A 19547-nucleotide genomic window follows, 5' to 3' on the forward strand; every position below is an offset into this window, starting at 1 on the left:
CAAAAAAATGAAGTGAGGGAAGAGGGGAAGGCAGAGGGGAAGAGGAGCAAATGAGGGGGAAAGGGCTGAATAGGGAAGGGATGAGTGAAGGGGGAAAGGGTCTCTCCCTGTGCATGTGATCCAGAAAAATGCATAAAATACAGCTTAGCTGGGATCCCCCAAAGCTTTGGTGCGTGTAATGTCTCTTCAGGACAGTTTTATCAAGGAACAATAAAACTAGCAGCATTCTTTGACATCCTCCTCCCAGATGTGCCTGGTGGACCCACACACAGCCTCTGGCACCTCCTGATAAGAAGCGTTGGATGTTTGGCAGTCACCAAGGCCATGTGCTATGAGCAGAATCTCGTTTTTGTACCACTTGGCCTGAACACCACATCCAGCACTGACACTGCTCAAGGTCTGTCCTGGTGTCAGCTGGGCTAGTGTTAATTTTAATTTTGTCACTCTGTTAATTTTCAGATGCTCTGGAGATGTTTGGTCTGTGCAGAAGATGGGATTTCCAAAAGCAGAGGTGCCTGTGCCACCATGGGAGCTGTAGTGCCGGCATGGGTTTGCCTCCACCTCTGCTCAGTCTCCACCAGCACATTTCATGCCCTTTATTTATTTCATTTCATGTGAAATAATCTGGTCAAGATTTGTCCCCACAAGCAGCAGAATCCCAAGAGAAGTAAGATCTTTTTGTTAAAGAAAATGCACCTCATCCATCATGTAGGAAAAATCTGTGTGCAGATGACCCCTCTCCACAAATACCAGGAAGATTCACCTCTTTGAATAATTCATTTGTTTTTTATTCATGGGGTCAGCAATTCTTCAAAGCTCAGACCAATACAAATTATAAAGCATAACATTTTTATAATAGCTGCAGGTTCCCTTTAGGTGATACATGTCTTTAAGGGGGAAAATCCCCTCCTGTCAAGGAGTTGTGCAGAGCCAGAAAGTCCCTTCTTAACCTCTTTTTCTTCCTGCTGAGCCCCTTTCCCAGCTCCCTCAGCTGCTCTCAAACAAACAAAAATTCACATGGGGGATCAGGGTTCCTTTTCCCCAGGTAATCACAGGATTTTAGGGGAAGTTTGGTTTTCAGCAGTTCTTGGCTGTGAGGATGGGGAAGCCCTGGTTGCCCAGAGCAGCTGTGGCTGCCCCTGGAGCCCTGGAAGCGTCCAAGGCCAGGCTGGACGGAGCTTGGGGCAACCTGGGACAGTGGAATGTGTCCCAGGCATCAACTTTAAAATAGATGAACTTCAACTCCTTCCAGCCCAAAGCATTCTGGGGTTCTGTAGTTCCACGATTCCTAATGTTTCCCATGAGGAAACAGTAAGTCTTGAGGAAACAATAAGTCTGGACACTTTTAGGACACTTGAGCTTCAGGTTTCAGTATTCAGCATTCCCAACCTCTCAGCTCTAAGTTAAGGGCTAAAATGATACAATTCTGATTTTACTGAGTGCAGCATCTGCTGGAAGTTCAATGTTATTGAGCATCTGGGCTGTGAGTAACCTACAGCAATGAGAGGTTTGGGCAAAGCCCTGGTGAGGGGGAAAGTGGGATTTCAGCTGAGCAGAGCTCTTTGTCAGGAGAGGGAGTGGAGATGCCCTGCTGTGGCACAGGACACCTGCCCTCAGAGCCCAGGGAAGGACACTGTTATCTCCCCAAGCAGGCAGCAGCCACAAGTGCTGCTGCAGCATCCTCAGGGAAGAGGCAGGAAGGGGAATTAAAGCTGACACACCATTAGAATAGGGTTTGCAAGTGCTCCTGGAATCCCGGAGAAAGCAAATGGAAATCAGGCAGAAGCTATTTCTAGGCTGAATTTGGGGGTGAAAGATGCAGAAATAGGCTTTTGCTAAGGACTAAATTCAAACCCTCCCAAGAATCCACATTTAGTGTTTAAGGCTCCCAGTGTCTGTGCCAGCTCGCACAGCCTGGCTGCACAGGGGAAAGGAATACAAATATCATCAGGAGAGATCGTGGCAATTAGCTGGGATAAACCTGAGGAGCTGATTCCGGGAGCACTCGGGATCTTCATGCAGCTAAAGCCAGGCTGGGAGGGGCTCAGCACCTCTGGAAAACCTTATCTCTGAGGAGGAGGCTGCCTTATCTCGTTCCCATCACTTCTGTCTGGTGCAGGTGACAGCATCAACCAGCAGGTGCTGAACTCCTCCACGGCCACGGGGCAGCGAGAGGGAGGAGAGCTCGAGGGAAGCGGGAGCTGTGCAATCTCAGCCGGTCAGAGCTGCGGAATTCCCGGGCGTTCCCAGCTCCGCAGGGCCCTGCAAGCACACAAAGAGCGGCTGGGCACGGGCTGATCCCGCCGGGAACGCGGCCCTGGAGGGCGGCGGGGCACCTGAGCAGTCACATCCCGTCAGCAGGTACGGGGAGCAGCGAGGCAGGAGCCCCGTTCCCCGCTCCTCCTCCTGATCTGTGCCGGGAGGCACCGGGAGCACACGAGGTCTCCCAGCCCCACACGGCAGCTCTGGTCGCTGCCATGGCACCTCCTGCTCCTTCCAGATAGTCTGACAACACCAAACCGTGTCCAACCCGCTCCTGTCGATGTGTTGGAATGTACAACTCTACCCGAAGGTTTTCCCCGCAAAGGATCTTTGCTAAAGGAGGAGCTGTGTCCCTGTCAGGGGAGTGTCACAGCTCCGAGCCGCCCGCAGTCCCCGCGCGGGGTCAGCCCAGGACACAGCGAGGAACCTTTAGCTGCGTTCCGTGGGGACGCTCCACCTCTGAGGGGCATTTCTGTCATCACTCCAGCCAGCTCTGCCTGTCAGCCCCGGGAAGCCACCGCAGCCTGTTTGTCACCGACATTCTGGCTCCAACCACCACCCCCGGGACAGCGCGAGTGAGTTCCCAGCTAATGCTGCAGCAAGGTCACTGCTTCCCACGGAACAGCCCACGAGGATCCCTGCCTGGCCACCCTGGCAAGGCGAGGGTTAAATGCCCTTCCCCAGTGAACCCTGAGCTCTCACCCCGGGGCGTGCTCTCTGGAAAGGGGCCCCGGAAACGCACCTAGAAGAGCTTCTCGTAGCACTTGTCACAGTGCACAATGTCCCGGTGGATGAATATTTTATCCAGGAGATCTCCCATTGCTTTGTGGCAAATTCCACACTGCCAAAGGGAAAACAAGGAGGTTGGGCAATGGGCAAAACCCCACGCAGGAACAGCAGAAGGGAGGGGACAGAGGGTCTGCACAATTTATTAAAAGGTGAGGATGCAACCTTTGAGGCTGCATTTTCCTACAACAGCCAAATGTCCCTGCAGGTCTGTTCCTCCCACACTCCCCATCCCTCCTCCTCCCACCCTCCCCACGTCCCCACACACTTTCCTTGGAAACCCTGCAGGGTTTGAGGATTCAGCCACCTCCACTGGAGCACAAAGAGCACAAAGCAGCGAGTCTGCCCCAAGGACAGCGGGACAAGGACATGAGGGTGTTCTGAGGATGCTGCCAATAATAAAGAATTCTCCTTGTTCTAACATTTATTCAAGGACCTGACAACCTCCCGGGGACACCTGTGACTGCCTGACTGTTTTTGTCCCAGTGTGAGGTAAGGATTTGGCACACCCCATGTGTATCCCTCTGAAAGGCTGGGGATGGGACTTTCAGGAAGATCCCTGCTCCCAGCCCTGCCATTCCCAGCAGGCAGGCAGGCTCTGGGGCTTACCCTGAAGCAGTACTCGTGGCAGTGGATGTTCAGGTGCTCGATGATGATCTTGGGGCAGTCTCGGATCTCCCGGCTGCAGTAGCTGCACAGGGGCTCGCTGGACCTGGCAAGAACAGGGCAGGGGATGCTTCTGGGATGCTCTGTGCCAGCACTGGTGCCAGGGGTTCATCCCAGGCATCAGCACTGCTGTCCATGAGCAGCCTGCCCCCACAGGAGTGACAGAACAGGGACTGTGCTGTCCCAGGGGTGCCCCACAGCAGGGCAGGGATCAGGTGTTCTGGGGAGTCGGAATCTCTCAATCTCAATCTCTCAGAAATGGGGAAAGAGAGAAGGGAAATGTGGCTGGAAATAGGGATAAAAAGAAGGCTGCATCCTCCAAAAATTGAGAGATCCCAGGGAATGCCCCATGGCCTCTCCCTTTATTGGAATGAAGCCAAAGGACTCCTCTGTCAACTTTTTAGGACGTCAGCCTCTGGTGTTTGTGGGTTCATTTTCCTGACAGTGGGGCAGTGGGGCAGAACAGATCTCAGAATCCTACAGTTGTGGAATCATGGAATGGTTTGGATTGGAAGGAACCTTAAAGCTCACCCAGTTTCACCCCCTGCCATGGGCAGGGACACCTTCCACTATCCCAGGGGGCTCCAAGCCCTGTCCAGTCTGGCCTTGGGCACTGCCAGGGATCCAGGGGCAGCCCCAGCTTCTCTGAGCACCCTGTGCCAGGGCCTGCCCACCCTCCCAAAGGAGAATTTCTTCCCAATATCCCATCTAACCCTTCCTTCAGTCAGTGAGAAGGCATTCCCTTTTGCCCTGTCCCTCCAGGCCCTTGGAAATAATCCCTTTCCATTTTTCTTGCAGGCTCCCTTCAGGCACTGGAAGGCCACAATTAGGTTACCACAAAGCCTCTCAGCTCCAGGCTGCACAACCCCAGTTCTCTCAGCCTTTCCTCACAGGAGAGGTGCTCCATCCCTCTGTCACCTTGGTGGCCGTGGTGTCCATGTCACTGTATTTCCATTTACTGTGCTGCTGTTCCACAAACACACCCCAGTGTTCTCAAAAAGCAAACCTTACAATCATTTCTGATTGAGAATTTGATGAACCTGCCCAGGGCAGCCCCACCCTGTCCTACCTGTGCAGGGGAGCACTGGACAGGTAACTGTGGTGGCTGTAGCTGCTTCTCTCCAGGTCACTCAGATCCACAAGGCTGCCACCGGGGAAGGAAGGAGGCAAATATCAGCACTTGGCAGTGATATGTGGGAAGAGAATTTCAGATAGAATCGTAATCCAATGGCTTGGAATATCCTGGCTACCTGTTCCTTGGGGAGAAGGTCCTCCAAGTGCCCTCCCAGAGAGGACAAAACTCCCCTGGTCTCACAAGGGCCCTCATGTTTGCATCTGGCCCCTACAAATAGCAGCTTTTCAGTGCCAAAACTCCAAATCCTGCACTATTGTGCAGGAAAAGGCACGGAGCACATCCCTGGTTCACCCCTCATCCAGCTGAGTGTTCCCTTCCCTCTCTGCCTGAGTTTCCTGCATCTTTGCCTTATCTATGATCAGCTTTGCTGAGCTCTGGGACAGGCTGGAGGTGTGGGAGTGTAACCAGCTCCCCCAGGGATGCCAGCAGAGCGCTGAGGGAGGAAAATGCCTGCAGGGAGCCTCAAACTGGTGTGAACTGGTGCCACATCCCTGTGAGGGATGTGCATGGGGCCAAACCCTGCTCTTGTCACCTGGGGCCAGTCTGGAGCAGCTTCACTTGAGCACTGAAGACTTAAGCTTGAAAATGGTACAATTTAACTTTTTAAACTCATATAATGAAGTTTTTTCCAGTGAGAGCCCTCACCCTCCACATTCTCCTCATGCCTTCCAGTCATTTTTTACAGGTGCATGGTGAAGCCTCCCAGTGCCAAACCTGCAGTGTGATGTTTTCACCCACCTCAGAGACCAAGCCACCCCAGGAGGAGCTGGCCTGTCCCCTGGGAGCAGTGGGGACACTGCTGGCACCAGCACAGCGGGAGGAGAGGGCAGGACCCACAGAGCAGAACCTCCCCTCCGAGTAACCCCCGGGCTGGTCAGCTCCAGCTGCTCCCTCCGGTGGGATGTGCGGGGCGGCACAGCCAGTGCTCTGCACAACGGTGTGACACCTGGTGTGACACCTGGCTGTGACACCTGGGTGTGACACCTGGGTGTGACACCTGGCAGCGACACACGGCTGTGACACATGGCTGTGACACACAGCAGTGACACCTGGGTGTGACACTGGGCAGTGACACCTGGCTGTGACACCTGGCAGTGACACCGGGCTGTCACACACGGCAGTGACACATGGCTGTGACACCTGGCAGTGACACACAGCAGTGACACCTGGGTGTGACACCTGGCTGTGACACCGGGCAGTCACACCTGGCAGTGACACCGGGCAGAGACACCTGGCAGTGACACACAGCAGTGACACCTGGGTGTGACACCAGGCTGTGACACCCAGCAGTGACACCGGGCTGTGACACATGGGTGTGACACATGGCAGAGACACCTGGCAGTGACACACAGCAGTGACACCTGGGTGTGACACCAGGCTGTGACACCGGGCAGTGACACACGGCTGTGACACCTGGCAGTGATACATGGGTGTGACACCGGGCAGTCACACCTGGCAGTGACACCGGACTGTGACACCTGGCAGTGACACCCGGCAGTCACACCTAGCAGTGATACCCAGCAGTGACACCGGGCTGTGACACCGGGCAGTCACACCTGGCAGTGACACCGGGCAGTGACACACGGCTGTGACACTGGGCAGTGACACCTGGGTGTGACACATGGCAGTCACACACCGCAGTGACACATGGGTGTGACACCTGGCAGTGACACCTGGCAGTGACACCTGGCAGTGACACCTGGCAGTGACACATGGGTGTGACACATGGCAGAGACACCTGGCAGTGACACACAGCAGTGACACCTGGGTGTGACACCAGGCTGTGACACCGGGCAGTGACACCCGGCAGTGACACCGGGCAGTGACACCGGGCAGTGACACACGGGTGTGACACCCGGCTGTGACACCGGGCAGTGACACCCGGCAGTGACACCGGGCAGTGACACACGGGTGTGACACATGGCAGTGACACCCGGCAGTGACACCGGGCAGTGACACCTGGCAGTGACACCTGGCAGTGACACCCGGCAGTGACACCGGGCAGTGACACCGGGCAGTGACTGTCCCCAGCTGTCCCCAGCGCTCCCTACCTGCCGTGGCGCGGCGAGGCTGCAAAGCCGCCGGTGTTCACGTACTCCTTGACAAAGAGGATCCCTCTGCTGGGAAGACGGGAAGCATTTGCATGAGAAAAGCGCGGCCGGGGCTGGGCTGTGTGCCCCGGACACGGAACGCGTGCGGGGAGGCTCGCAGCGAGCAGGATGCTGTTGTTCTGCAATAAATCCTGCGTGTCGAGCGTTGTTGCTAAATACCAACTCCTCTAATTACCCCACCAAAACAAATCGAGTTAATTGGAAAGAATGGGATGGATAATGTAACCCTTTCATCCCGTTATGGGTTTGAGGGATAAGTCTTTCGCAGCTCCCGTCAGGATTAGGCACACAATGGGCACAATGGGCACGGGAGAGCTCCCGGGTGCCGCCGAGCCCTGTGGCACAGCGCTGCTCCCGGGGCTGCTCTGCCTCTGCAATAGCTCCAGTGTTTCCAGCCAGGGTAAACTGCTGCTGCTTGTTGGGGATATTTTTATCTCCCTTGCATATTCCTCCTTTTTCCCATCCCAGCTCCAGAATTCCCCCCTGATGCAGCTCTGTGCAGGCCGAGGGGAGCCCTGTGCCCCCCACCCTCAGCCTGCAGCCCTGACAGGGATTAATCAGCCTTTTTCCATGGTGCATTTCCACTGCTGCCTAAAAGCTGGGATTAATCCTCCCTTCTTACACTAAGACCTGTCATGGCTAAGGAAAGAAATCTCTTTTTTTCCCTTAAACTGAGCATGGGCTCTTTCTACATCATGGAATCATTAATGTCGAAAAAGACCTTTAACATCATCAAATACAACCATCAAATAGTGCCACCATCATGGTCACCACCAAACCCTGTTCCCAAGTGTCACATCCACACATTTTCTGGACACTTCCACCACCAGCCTCCACTTCCCCTGGCCCAGCCTGGGGCCATTCCCTCTGCTCCTGTCCTTGTTCCCTGGGAACAGAGCCTGATCCCTCTGGCTGTCCCCTCCTGTCAGGAGTTTGCAGAGCCACAAGGGCTCCCTGAGCCTCCTTTGCTCCAGGCTGAGCCCCTTCCCAGCTCCCTCAGACATTCCTGGGGCTCCAATCCCCTTCCCCAGCTCCTGGATATGCTCCAGCCCCTCAGGGTCTGCCTTGTCCCCTGGATTCCAAGTGGGACCTCAGCAGTGCCCAGCAGGGGGACAATCACTGCCCTGACCCTGCTGGGCACAGTGGGTGGCACCAGCCAGGTGCCAACGCTGCAATTCCTCCCAGGCAGGATGGCCCCACCCTGCAGTGAGGGGATTGTGCCCTCCTCAATTGTTTACCCGGCAGAGCTGGAGTCAGGCTGGTACCCAGAGCTGTGGTGGGAGCTGCAGAGCCTCTCACTGGAGCTGGAGAGGAGCCTGTGGAGAGAGGGAAAACTCTGTGAGCCATGGCAGGATCCAAACTGGCCACCAGGAGAGCGGCTGCCACTGCTGGGAGGGCAGATGGACAGCACAGCCCTTGGCCAGACCTTGTCATGGACCAAACCAACCCCTTTCTCCTTCTACAGCTGCCGCAGGACAGAGATCCTGTCCTGGAGAAGGGATTTGGGGATGTCTCACTTGTAGGGTGAGGCAGAAGATCTCATTGGATCTTCCAATGAGGATGGGCTGAGTGAGTGGAGCCTGACTGGGAGCAGCCAGGGGGAGAAAGGGCACAGGAGGAACTGCAGGAGATGGGAACCTTCCCAGGGCCAATGGGACTGTCCCCAGCTCAGTAATTTGAAGGAAGAATGCAACAAAACTGTGGAAAACAGCTCTGCCCATCCCCTCAGCAATGAGACTGGAGTGAGGCTGAGCCAATCCAAGGATCTTGTGCCTCCCCTTCACCCCCACAACCCCTCCTTGTGACAGATCCCTCTGCCTGGCACTGGGGGCTGCATGGAGCACCTGACAGCACATGGGTGGGCTGGCACTGCCAGGAGGGACTGCCAGGAGGGGCCCAGGATGATGGGATTCCATACTGGATACCTCCTGCCCCTTCCAACAGCCTGGTTCTGGGAGCAGTTCTGGCATTTAACCATTGACATTCTGGGGACAGTGGCCCTCTCTCTTTGCTGTGATCTCTGTTTTCCTGTAGCAAAGGCCAGTTCCTGGCCAGGAACCAGCTCCCCATTCTCCTGTCCCTCTCTTCTGGCCTCCCACACAGTGAAAAATCTCCAGGGATTTTTCTGGATGTATCTCAGACACTCTGCTAGGCAGCTTTAGCTAGGAATGCTTTAAGAGCTGGTCTGATCACACATCCACTCCCTGGAAACCAATCCTCCCTCTCTCAGCTCTTGGCTCTGCCTGCTGGCTCCAATGTCATAAATTCCTGGGGAATTTCCCTCGTGACTCCCCATTTACCTGGAGCTGTTAGAGTTTAAGCTGTCCATGTAGAACGGCACCCTGTGGCTTCTCTGGGACATGGACATGGTGGGATCTCTGGGAAAGGAGTCATGGCTGGGGAGAGGAAGGGCAACAGTCTCAAGCTCAGTTTGGGCACCTGAGGGATCCTCACAGAGGGTGGGATCAGGGCTGGAATCTCCCTGCTGGGCACTGACCCCTCCCAGGGCACATCCCACCCCTGCTGACAGCCAGGGAATGAGCAATGGATCAGGACAGGGGGACACTGAGGACAAACGGACACTGAGGGGAGTGGCAGGGGGAGGTCCCTGGCTGGGGAAGGGATCCCAGCCCTGCACTCACCGTCCTGCAGGGGGGCTGAAGTCCCCGAGCCCCCTGGCACTGTCATACCAGCTGCTCCTGGGGCTGCTGCTCCCAGAATAAACATTCCCTTTGGGATCTGGGCTGGGCCTGCTGGGCGACACAAAGCCCTGAGCACACAGGCAGGCAGTGGGAATCTCTGAGTCCCCACACTGGGCTCAGTCACTGCCAGGTTCTGGCACAGTGGGAATCTCTGGATCTCACACTGGGCTCACACTCACTGCCAGGTTCTGGCACAGAGGGAATCTCTGGGTCCCCACACTGGGCTCAGTCACTGCCAGGTTCTGGCACAGAGGGAATCTCTGGGTCCCCACACTGGGCTCAGTCACTGCCAGGTTCTGGCACAGTGGGAATCTCTGGATCTCACACTGGGCTCACACTCACTGCCAGGTTCTGGCACAGTGGGAATCTCTGGATCTCACACTGGGCTCACACTCACTGCCAGGTTCTGGCACAGTGGGAATCTCTGGGTCCCCACACTGGGCTCAGTCACTGCCAGGTTCTGGCACAGTGGGAATCTCTGGATCCCACACTGGGCTCACACTCACTGCCAGGTTCTGGCACTGCCAAGCCCTGGCACAGTGTGCAATCCTCGTCCCTGAAAGTGCCAGAAAATGTGTGGATGTGGCACTTGAGGCTATGGCTTGGTGGTGACCATGGGACACAGCTGATGACCACAGAGGCCTCTCCCAGCCATGAGGACTCCATGGTTCCATCATGCACTCCCCCATGCTCTGCCCCTGTGCCAGGTCTGTGCTCCACAGGGACAGCAGGCTTCAAGCCCAACACCTGAGCAAAGCCAAAGCATTCCCAAACGGATTGTCTGGAGGAGCTGTGGCTGCTCCATCCCTGGAAGTGTCCAAGGCCAGGCTGGATGGGGCTTGGAGCAGCCTGGGACAGTGGAAAGTGTCCCATGCCAGCAGCTTTCCCTGTCTCTGCATCCTAAACCCTTCACCCCCAAACTCCCTCCCCAAACCCTCACCTCCTGGTGCTGAACGCCTGGCTGTCCACATAGCCTGGGATCCTGTGGCTGGGCACGGAGCCCCCGAAGGATTGGCGCTCCTGGAACAGGGGCACGGGGGGCTGGGGCTCGTGGGCACTGCCAACACCCTCCTGAGAGCTGAATTCTGACCTGCTGGAGAATGAAAACCAGTCTGACCATAAAGCCAAGGAGAGCTCCCACTGGTGTTCAGGGTGTGCTGAGGGTGGATCCTGCCCATTCCTAAGGGAACAGGGAGAAATGGGGCACCGTGGTGTTAACAGAACCACAGGATCAGGGGATTCCAGAATGGTTTGGGTTAAAAGGGACATTAAATCCCACCCAGTGCCACCCCTGCCATGGCAGGGACACCTCCCACTGTCCCAGGGTGTCCCAATGTCCAGCCTGGCCTTGGGCACTGCCAGGGATCCAGGGTGGGCACCTGTGCCAGGGCCTGCCCACCCTGCCAGGGAACAATTCCCAATTCCCAATCTCCCATCCATCCCTGCCCTCTGGCAGTGGGAGCCATTCCCTGTGTCCTGTCCCTCCATCCTTGTCCCCAGTCCCTCTGCAGCTCTCCTGGAGCCCCTTCAGGCCCTGGCAGGGCTCTGAGCTCTCCCTGGAGCTGCTCCTGTCCAGGTGAGCACCCCCAGCTCTCCCAGCCCAGCTCCAGAGGGGCTCTGTGGCCTCCTTTGGGCTCTCTCCAGCAGCTCCAGGTCCTTCTGATGTTGAATGCAACAATTCCTGTGGGAGGTCCCTGCAGGGCTGTGCTCCTTCCACAGGGAAAGGTGGCACTGGCAGAGCCTGCATTGGTTCCTGAATCCCCTAGGCCAGGAAATGAGCATTTGGATGCCTTGGGCAGGCCAGGAAGGAGAGCTGGAGGTGTGTGAGGGATGTCCTGGTGCCCTGGCTCTGTACCTGTCCCTGCGGGGCTCAGACTCGGTTGCACGTGGAATCTCTGGAGCTGGGATGCTGCTTCCTCCAGGAACAGAGCTGGACCTGCCAAGACATGAGACCTTTATGGGCTGTGCAAGCACCCTGAGCACAGAATTCCTGTGGGATGGAGATGCAGCCCCTGGAGGATCTCCTGCCTCAAGGGAAAAATAAAAACTGCAATATCCCTGCATGGAAATGTGCCAGATAGAATCATGGAATCACAGAATTGTTTAGGTTGGAAAAGCCCTCCAAGATCATCAAATCCAACCACCCAGCACTAACCCAAGTCCTCAAATAACCCAAAGTGATGTGAAAAAAAAAAAAAAAACAGATGGAAAATCCAGACCTCTAAAGAAGCAGGGCTGAAAGGAAGGACCCCAACCACAGCACCTTTAGTGCCTCCTCCAGAGCCCCCTGCAGCAAATTCCTCCCACCAGGAAAGGCAGCCCCATTATCACTCTTGCCTTCTTGCAGTGCTCTCCTCACTCTGCACACAGGATGACAGTGCCAGCTCCCTGTCCCTGCTCCCAGCAGTGTCCTGGGAGTGCAGCTCAGACCTGGGGAGAAGAACACTCTGCTCACCCTCTGACCCCAGGTGTTCTCACTGACACACCTGGGAGGGAGCCCAGTTTAACCGAGAGCCTCAGTTCTTCCAGTTTAGGTGGAAAATATGGACAAAAGAAAGGAAATCAACCCATAAAGTCCTCCCATGTGGACACCCAGCCCTGACTGGGGAAGTTCAAAACCAGACCCAGCATTACTATGGAGCTCAATGCCAAATTTTATTGCTTATTGTCTCTCCCTAGACACCCTCTGCTCCCAAATCCCAAGTCTAGGAAGGCACTCCTGGCAGTCCAGCTGGACAGGGTTTGAAGGCTCTAGCTAAGAAGGATCTTTTCTCCCAGGTTTTCCTATAAAACCATGGTAAAAGGTTCATCCAATAGAAGCAGCACTAGAATCAGGCATCGGCAGGCCCCAAGTTGCACTAGAGGAGGTTTAGGCTGGATATTGGGGAAAATTTCTTCATGGAAAGGGTTGTAAACTTCCATTTCTTCATGGAAAGGGATGTCATTTTAATTTCTTCATGGAAAGGGTTGTAATTTCCATTTCTTCATGGAAAGGGATGTCATTTCCTGGAAATGTTCAGGAAATGTGTGGGTGTGTCATGGAGGCCATGGGTTAGTGCTGAATGTGGTGATGGTGCTGGCTGATGCTTGGCCTTGATCTGAGAGGTCTTTTCCAACCTTAACAATTCCATGACTCTGTGAGGAGGAGAACCTGGGAGGGTATTTATCAGCAGGGGGGAGATGCCCAAGGAATGACCCCTCATCCCACAGAAGGCAGGGGGAATATCCCATTCCTTACCCAGCCCTGCTGGGCTCAGTGGCATCCTTCAGCCTGGGGGGCTCTGGGGGGCTCTCATGGCCAGGAGCTCCTTGGCCCCTCTCAGCGAGGCTGACTGAGTCCAGAAACCTAAACCAGAGATCCAGGGTTGGGAAAATCCATGCTGGGATGGGCAGAAACCCATTCCCTGGAGAGGAGCAGGAGCCAGTTTGGCCAGAGCTATTCCAAACATTCCAGATCACCAACCCTAGACATCCCAGATCACCAACCCCAAACATCCCAGATCACCAAGGCTAGATACCCCAGATCACCAACCCCAGACATCCCAAACCACCAACCCCAGACACCCAGGTCACCAACCCCAGACATCCTGGATCACCAACCCCAAACACCCCAGATCACCAAGGCTAGACAACCCAGATCACCAACCCCAGATATCCCAAATCACCAACCCCATACTCCCGGATCACCCACCCCAAACATTCCAGATGACCAACCCCAAACATCCCAAATCACCAACCCCCAACACCCCAGATCACCAACCCCAAACATCCCAAATCACCAACCCCAGACACCCCAGATCACCAGCCCCAAACACCCCAGATCACCAAGGCTACACATCTCAGATCACCAACCCCAAAGATCCCAGATCAATAACCCCAGCCACCCCAAATCACCAACCCCAGACACTGCAAATCACCAATCCCAAACATCCCAAATCACCAACCCCAACATCCCAAATCACCAACCCCAAACATCCCAGATCACCAACCCCAAACATCCCAGATCACCAACCCCAAACATCCCAGATCACCAACTCCAGACATCCCAGATCCCCAACCCCAGTCCCCCCAGTCCTCACCTTGTCTCATCCCAGTAGGGCTGGTGGTGGGATGGACCCTCAGGATTTGTGGAGCTGCTCCTCTCCTCATAGCCCAGGACAGAGCTGGAAAGCAGAGCAGCACCCATCACATCCCTAAAAACTGGCACCTGGCACTGCTCTGCTCACCAGGCCAGCATTGTGCCAGGTGAAAGGTAGCACTGGGCACTGGGGTTTTCTCTAGGACAGCCCATGTGCCCATGCTCCAGCTGCTGCTGCAGCATCCTGCATTATCAGGGAATTGAAAGGGAGTGACTGAACCCCACTGAGAGCACAAGAGGAAGAAAAATCTGGACTGCTCAAAGGAGATATAACACAAAGCTCTTGGTTTATTTAAACCTCAGTTTCCATCCTTGGGAAAAAAGCAGGAGAAGGAGCCTCTTTCTGTGCCTGCCCATTCAGCTTTCCCTTAATGCTCAGGATTGTTCCTACACCCACTAAACTCACCCTAGTCTTACCTTTTAAAGGAATACTCTGTGTTCTCAATGTGCACAGGGGTTCTCTCAGTGGGATGAAAAGGGACATCAGGCTGCAAGGATGACCTGGCAAAAAACCAGGGAATTCAGAGCTTCCAAAATTTCCAGGGGATTTGTATGGAACAGCAACACTGCACTTTGTATCAGCCCAGGAAACAGGAAAGTATTGTCTCAGAGAACTGATTTTCCCTCAGAAAAACCCATTTTCAATCCTATCCAAGAGGAGGAGAGGCTGGTGGTGGAACTGAGGTGGTTACTGGGATTAAATTCCTACACATCTCCCTACAGGAATTTCCTGTCCTGTCCCAGGATGAAGCACCTGGACAAAGCACAACAGGAGTCACTTTGGGGAGGACATTCCTTCATCACCAGCAGCAGCTCCAGGCCGTGGGATCCTCTTCTCCTCAGCTCAGGGGGATGAATTCATTTCACAGAATCCAGGAATCATGGAAAGGTTTGGCTTGGAAGGACCTTAAAGCTCACCCAGTCCCACTCTCTGCCATGGGCTGGGACACCTTCCACTATCCCAGGGTGCTCCAAGCCCAACCTGGCACTGAAACCTGCTCACCTCAATGCCTTTGTGGGGCCAATACAGGGAAATGAATCCCAAAGTAATGGACAAGGGAGGGAAGCAGCAACAGCAGCAATTCCTCCCTGACCATGCACCCCTGGCAATGTCAGGGGAGCAAAGACTCTCAAATCCTGTGGGATGGAGGCACTAAAGGCAGTGCTAAAGCTGCTGGATCTGCTCCCAGCATCCCAGGGGTGGAAAACCCCTCTGGGATCATCGAGTCCAACCTGTGCCCCACCCACAGAGCACTGAGTGCCACCTCCAGTCCTTCCCTGGACACCTCCAGGGATGGGGACTCCAGACCTCCCTGGGCATTCTCTGCCAAGCCCTGACCACCCTTTCCAGAGGAAATTCCCCTGAATTCCCAGTCTGCTTCTCTGGGAAGAAGTTGTGTCACAGTGAACAGGAAGATGCTGCTCCCACTGTTTGCCCACACAGGATTTTCCTTTCCCAGTTGCTTTGTTGCCCAGTTTGGATTCTAACTTGGACAAGTTGCTTATTCCCAGCCCAGGTGCCCCTGGAAGCAGAGGGTGCCATTCCCAGGCCCTGTGTCACACCTGGTGTCCCCCTGGGAGGGCTCAGAGGGACGGAGCAGCTCCGGAGCATCCCCAGGAGAGTGCCAGGAACCAGAGCTGGACCTGAGGGAGAAGAGGGTTGGGTGGTCCAGCAGGAAGCTCAGCAAGAGGAGAACACCAAGAAGAAAAAATACCCACCACCAGGCTTTCCTGGCTCCAGTGGAGCATCTTTCCCTCCCTCCTGCTTAGCCCTGGGAATTTCCTGAAGGGCTGAGCCCCACATCCAACACACTCATCCTCATGTGAGGAAAGCAGCTGGAAGAGCCAGGGCCCTTTGAGCTGCTGGGTCAGGCCCACCCTCCTCTGCAAGGGCTGCTCCCAGAGCTCATCCACAGGGCAGTCCCAGGGCAGGAGAACCTCCCCTCAGCTCTAAAATGAAGGAGAAAAACTGAATTTTCCACTTACTCTGGTGGGTAAAGCCCATTCTTGGCTTCTGTGTGCTCAGCAAAACTGGAAAAGAGAGACACAGCTTGAGGAATGTTCTGCAGTGACTTTCCCCTGATTTCCTGGAGGAGAGACCAGTTCTACAAAGCCCATGTGGAATCTGTTTTCCACCAGTAAATATCCATTCCAGGATTCCAGGGAGCTCCAGAACAGCAGTTTATGGATTGTGCAGTGCCCAAGTCAGGGATCCCACAGTGACTCTACCTTCCATTTGTGGGAGCCCTGGTGGCTTTGGGGGCCCCTTCATCCCATGGGAACCTCTCAGGCTTTTCCTTCAGAGCTTTGTCACTAGAAAAACAGGAAAATTCCAGTGAAAATGAGACTTGTCAGCATTTGTAATGTATCATCCTAAAGAAATCTGCTGATATTTGGTTTGGGAATGAAATAGGGTTAAATCTCTCCATCAGGATGGGCAGGGCTGCATTCCTGGGGTTAAATCTCTGCATCAGTGGGTTTGACTGCGGGTCATGGATGATGGAACCATGGCCCAAGAGCAGCAGGCAGCAAGGACCAGCACAGCCCTGGGAGGAGGGACAGCCCCAGGGAATGGCAGCAGAGGCAAAGGGAGCAGCAAAATAAAGGGAAATGCAGGGAGGGGAGAACCCCAGAGCAGAGAGGGAAGGGAGGGGATCTCTGCCAGGCTCAGCTTTGCCAGCAGATGCTGCTCTGGGAGTGCAGCCCAGCCCGGGCTGGGGGACACCAGGAGCAGGAGCTGCTGCTCCCCAGCAAACCCAGCTCAGCAGCACAGTCCTTACCCATCTCCAGCCTGGGACACCGTTTCCAAGGAGAATTTCCCACTCAGGGCCTGCCTGTCCTCACCATTCCTGCAGGGAAAACAGCAGGAGCGTGAGGCAGGGGGAGCCAGAGGAGCTGCACAGAAAGGGCTGCAGGTCTGGATCCCAATTGCCAGCATTCACACCCTGGCTTCCATCTGGGAATGTTTCCTTCCAGATGCTTCTGCCCCTTCCCTGGAGTTCCCTGTGTGGTGTTTGCTGGTCTGTGCAGCTCCATGAACACATGGACATGGATGGATGGACAGCTGGACAGGTGGGATGGGCACATGGACATGATGGATGGACAGGTGGACATGGATGGATGGACATGGAGGATGGACAGAGAAAGATGGACATGAATGGATGGACAAGTGCGTTTGAGATGGATGGAGATGGATGGGTGGACAGGTGGACAGGGATGGACGGACATGGATGGATGGACAGGTGGGATGGAAAGATGGACATTGATGGATGGACAGGTGTGTTGGGTGTGTTGGAGATGGATGGACACAGATGGATGGACAGATGGACATGGATGGATGGACAGGTGGACAAAGATGGATGGACAAGGAGGATGGACAGGTATGTTGGGTGTGTTGGAGATGGATGGAGATGGATGGACAGATGGACATGGACGGATGGACATGGATGGATGAACAGATGGACACATGGGATGGATGGACAGGTAGACATGGATGGACAGGTGGACATGGATGGATAGGTGGACATGGATGGATGGATGGATGGACATGGGTGAATGGGCATGTGGGATGGATCAACAGGTGGACAGGCGGGATGGATGGACAGGTGGGATGGATGGACAGGTGGACGGGTGGAATGGACTATGTGGATGGATGGACATGGGTGAATGGACATGTGGGATGGATGGACAGGTGGACAGGCGGGATGGATGGACAGGTGGCCATGGTGGACATGGATGGACAGGGGGACATGGATGAATGGACATGTGGGATGGATGGACATGTGGACAGGTGGGATGGATGGATGGACAGGTGGCCATGTCCTGGAGGATTTTGTGTCTCCAGGGAATCCCCCCAGGCAGAGCCAAATTCCCCACCCTGCCCTCGGGATCCTGCAGGGCCTCCAGACCCACCTGATTTCAGCAGAAGTGGAGATTGTCCCCAGGGTGTCACTCAGGGATGGGGATGTTTGGCTCCTGCTGCCTGGTTTGGGGCTGCAGGAGAGGACAAAGGACAAAATTGTCATTCCTGATCAAACCAGCTCCAGCTGCAGCAAATCCACCCTGCACTGGAGTGTTCCTTATGGGAATGAATCATCACTCTTCTCAATCCATTCACTGGCAAGTCATCTCCTCCAAAGCAAATTTAAATTAAAAGCACAGATTTTGCCAGGAATTTCCACTTTCTACAGAAAAAGCACCAGGACAAGGGCAGCAGACAAAGTGCTGATTGCAGTGAGAACTATTCCACCTTTTTTATACACCAGGCATGGATTCAGTCAAAAACCTTGGAAAACAGCTAAAAATTATTCCCTTACACCTGTTTGGCAGGAAAAGGTTCAGCTGGATGGGGCTTGGAGCAACCTGGGACAGTGGAAGGTGTCCCTGCCCCTAGGGGTGGGAATGGATGGGCTTTAAAGTCTTTGCAACCCAAACCAGCCCAGGATTCTACATTTGGGTTTTTTCCTTTTGGGTTTTGAGCCCTTCCATCAGGATATTGTCAGATCCTGCCATGGGTTTCAGCCATAAAACCTTTATCAAGAGCTGTCTGCATCCAGGAAAGGCTTCCCATGGAAAGATGGATTTGGTTCCTCCCCTTTCCCAGAGTGGAGCCCACAGAGGTCTCTGACCTTCTGTGCCACCCATCCTGGCTGTGCTGGAGCTCCTACCTGGAGGGAGAGGCTGCTGCTGCCTTTGGCTCATCCCAGGAAGACCCAGGGCTGGTTTTTCTTAGCCCATTAGCACTGACAAAAAAGAAAAAAAGAGAACAAAATGATAAATCAACAAAACATTATTCCAGATGAATTGTAGGAGCTTCTCCCATGCTCAAATGCTGCTTTGTGCCCACAGCTCCGGTGCTGCTCCCTGAGCAGTGTCCCTGTGCTCTGTGGCACTGCTGTCACTCACATCTGCCTTTCTGCTCAGGTTTAGAAACTGATTTTCCCCATTTATCCCAGCTGGAGCTGTTTCTATCCCCAGTGTTTCCTGGGAGGTTTCCTCTGCAAGCTCCCCATTTTTGGTTGTGTTTGGACAGCTGATAAAAGCAGTTGTCCCCAGAGCTGGCAAAGGCTGGAACAAGAGATGCCACCCTGAGCAATGAGTACCTGCTGCTCTCCGGAGCAACCCTGGATGAACCCGGCACGGTCGGACTCCTCCTCTGCTGTCCTTCCTCCTCTTCTATCTCGATTCTTTCCACAGAGAGAAAGAGACAAATGGCACATCATTCCCTCTTTTCTGTAGCTTTCCAGGCAGTTTATCCCTGTTTTTCCCTGTTTCCTGAGCAGGTTTTTGCTGCTGCTCCCTGTGCTCCCGCAGAGCACCCCAAGGGGCAGAATGCAGCCAGGCCAGGGGGATTTTTCCACATCAGCTGAGTTCTTGGATTCCAGAGTGTGGGAATTGGAAAAACAGAAACTTCAGAGACACTGAAGGGTTTGACCTGCAGCCTTGGGAGAAGCTTGGATTGATGTAAAAATACAATACACAGAACAGCTATAAACTTATGTTTTTATAGTTGTAAGTGAGAATATGCCTTAAGTAAGTGAGAAACTGCATTGGTAAGATGGTGAAGGGTTTATAGTGTAGGGGTGTAATTGTACAGAGTAAGCTAAGAATTTAGATGTTATAACAGAAGCATATGTGGGCATGTGAGACAGAAGCCATTAGACAAAATTATCTGCAGTGCAGCAAAATTAAATAAAAATGGGAAGTTAGAAAAGCAAACTAACCCTTGTAACATCTGTTCATTAGAT

General features: G+C 54.3%; 1 protein-coding gene across 5 annotated transcripts in view; it reads right to left on the reverse strand.

Moving 5' to 3' along the window:
- Window positions 1–773: 773 nt before the first annotated feature.
- ZNF185 (zinc finger protein 185 with LIM domain) overlaps window positions 774–19547 on the reverse strand; it is a 32214-nt gene continuing 13440 nt past the window's right edge. For 2 of the 5 annotated variants that reach the window (XM_064712973.1, XM_064712970.1), the window contains exons 11-31: window positions 18903–18986; window positions 18468–18542; window positions 17713–17793; window positions 16581–16649; window positions 16030–16113; window positions 15787–15831; window positions 15364–15444; window positions 14218–14301; window positions 13742–13825; window positions 12901–13008; window positions 12000–12092; window positions 11518–11598; window positions 10603–10755; window positions 9603–9713; window positions 9261–9356; window positions 8199–8276; window positions 6901–6969; window positions 4784–4858; window positions 3658–3760; window positions 3005–3103; window positions 774–2262 (exon numbers count right to left, since the gene is read on the reverse strand). In XM_064712973.1, coding sequence (XP_064569043.1) covers window positions 3005–3103; window positions 3658–3760; window positions 4784–4858; window positions 6901–6969; window positions 8199–8276; window positions 9261–9356; window positions 9603–9713; window positions 10603–10755; window positions 11518–11598; window positions 12000–12092; window positions 12901–13008; window positions 13742–13825; window positions 14218–14301; window positions 15364–15444; window positions 15787–15831; window positions 16030–16113; window positions 16581–16649; window positions 17713–17793; window positions 18468–18542; window positions 18903–18986 — 1753 coding nt within the window. In that variant the 3' untranslated portion in view covers window positions 774–2262. The remainder of the gene's footprint in view (window positions 2263–3004; window positions 3104–3657; window positions 3761–4783; window positions 4859–6900; window positions 6970–8198; window positions 8277–9260; window positions 9357–9602; window positions 9714–10602; window positions 10756–11517; window positions 11599–11999; window positions 12093–12900; window positions 13009–13741; window positions 13826–14217; window positions 14302–15363; window positions 15445–15786; window positions 15832–16029; window positions 16114–16580; window positions 16650–17712; window positions 17794–18467; window positions 18543–18902; window positions 18987–19547) is intronic. The other 3 variants (XM_064712972.1, XM_064712971.1, XM_064712974.1) reach the window with 3 other exon arrangements.

The sequence above is a fragment of the Zonotrichia leucophrys genome, chromosome 4A (genome assembly GCF_028769735.1).
Source record: "Zonotrichia leucophrys gambelii isolate GWCS_2022_RI chromosome 4A, RI_Zleu_2.0, whole genome shotgun sequence".
Lineage (NCBI taxonomy): Eukaryota > Metazoa > Chordata > Aves > Passeriformes > Passerellidae > Zonotrichia > Zonotrichia leucophrys.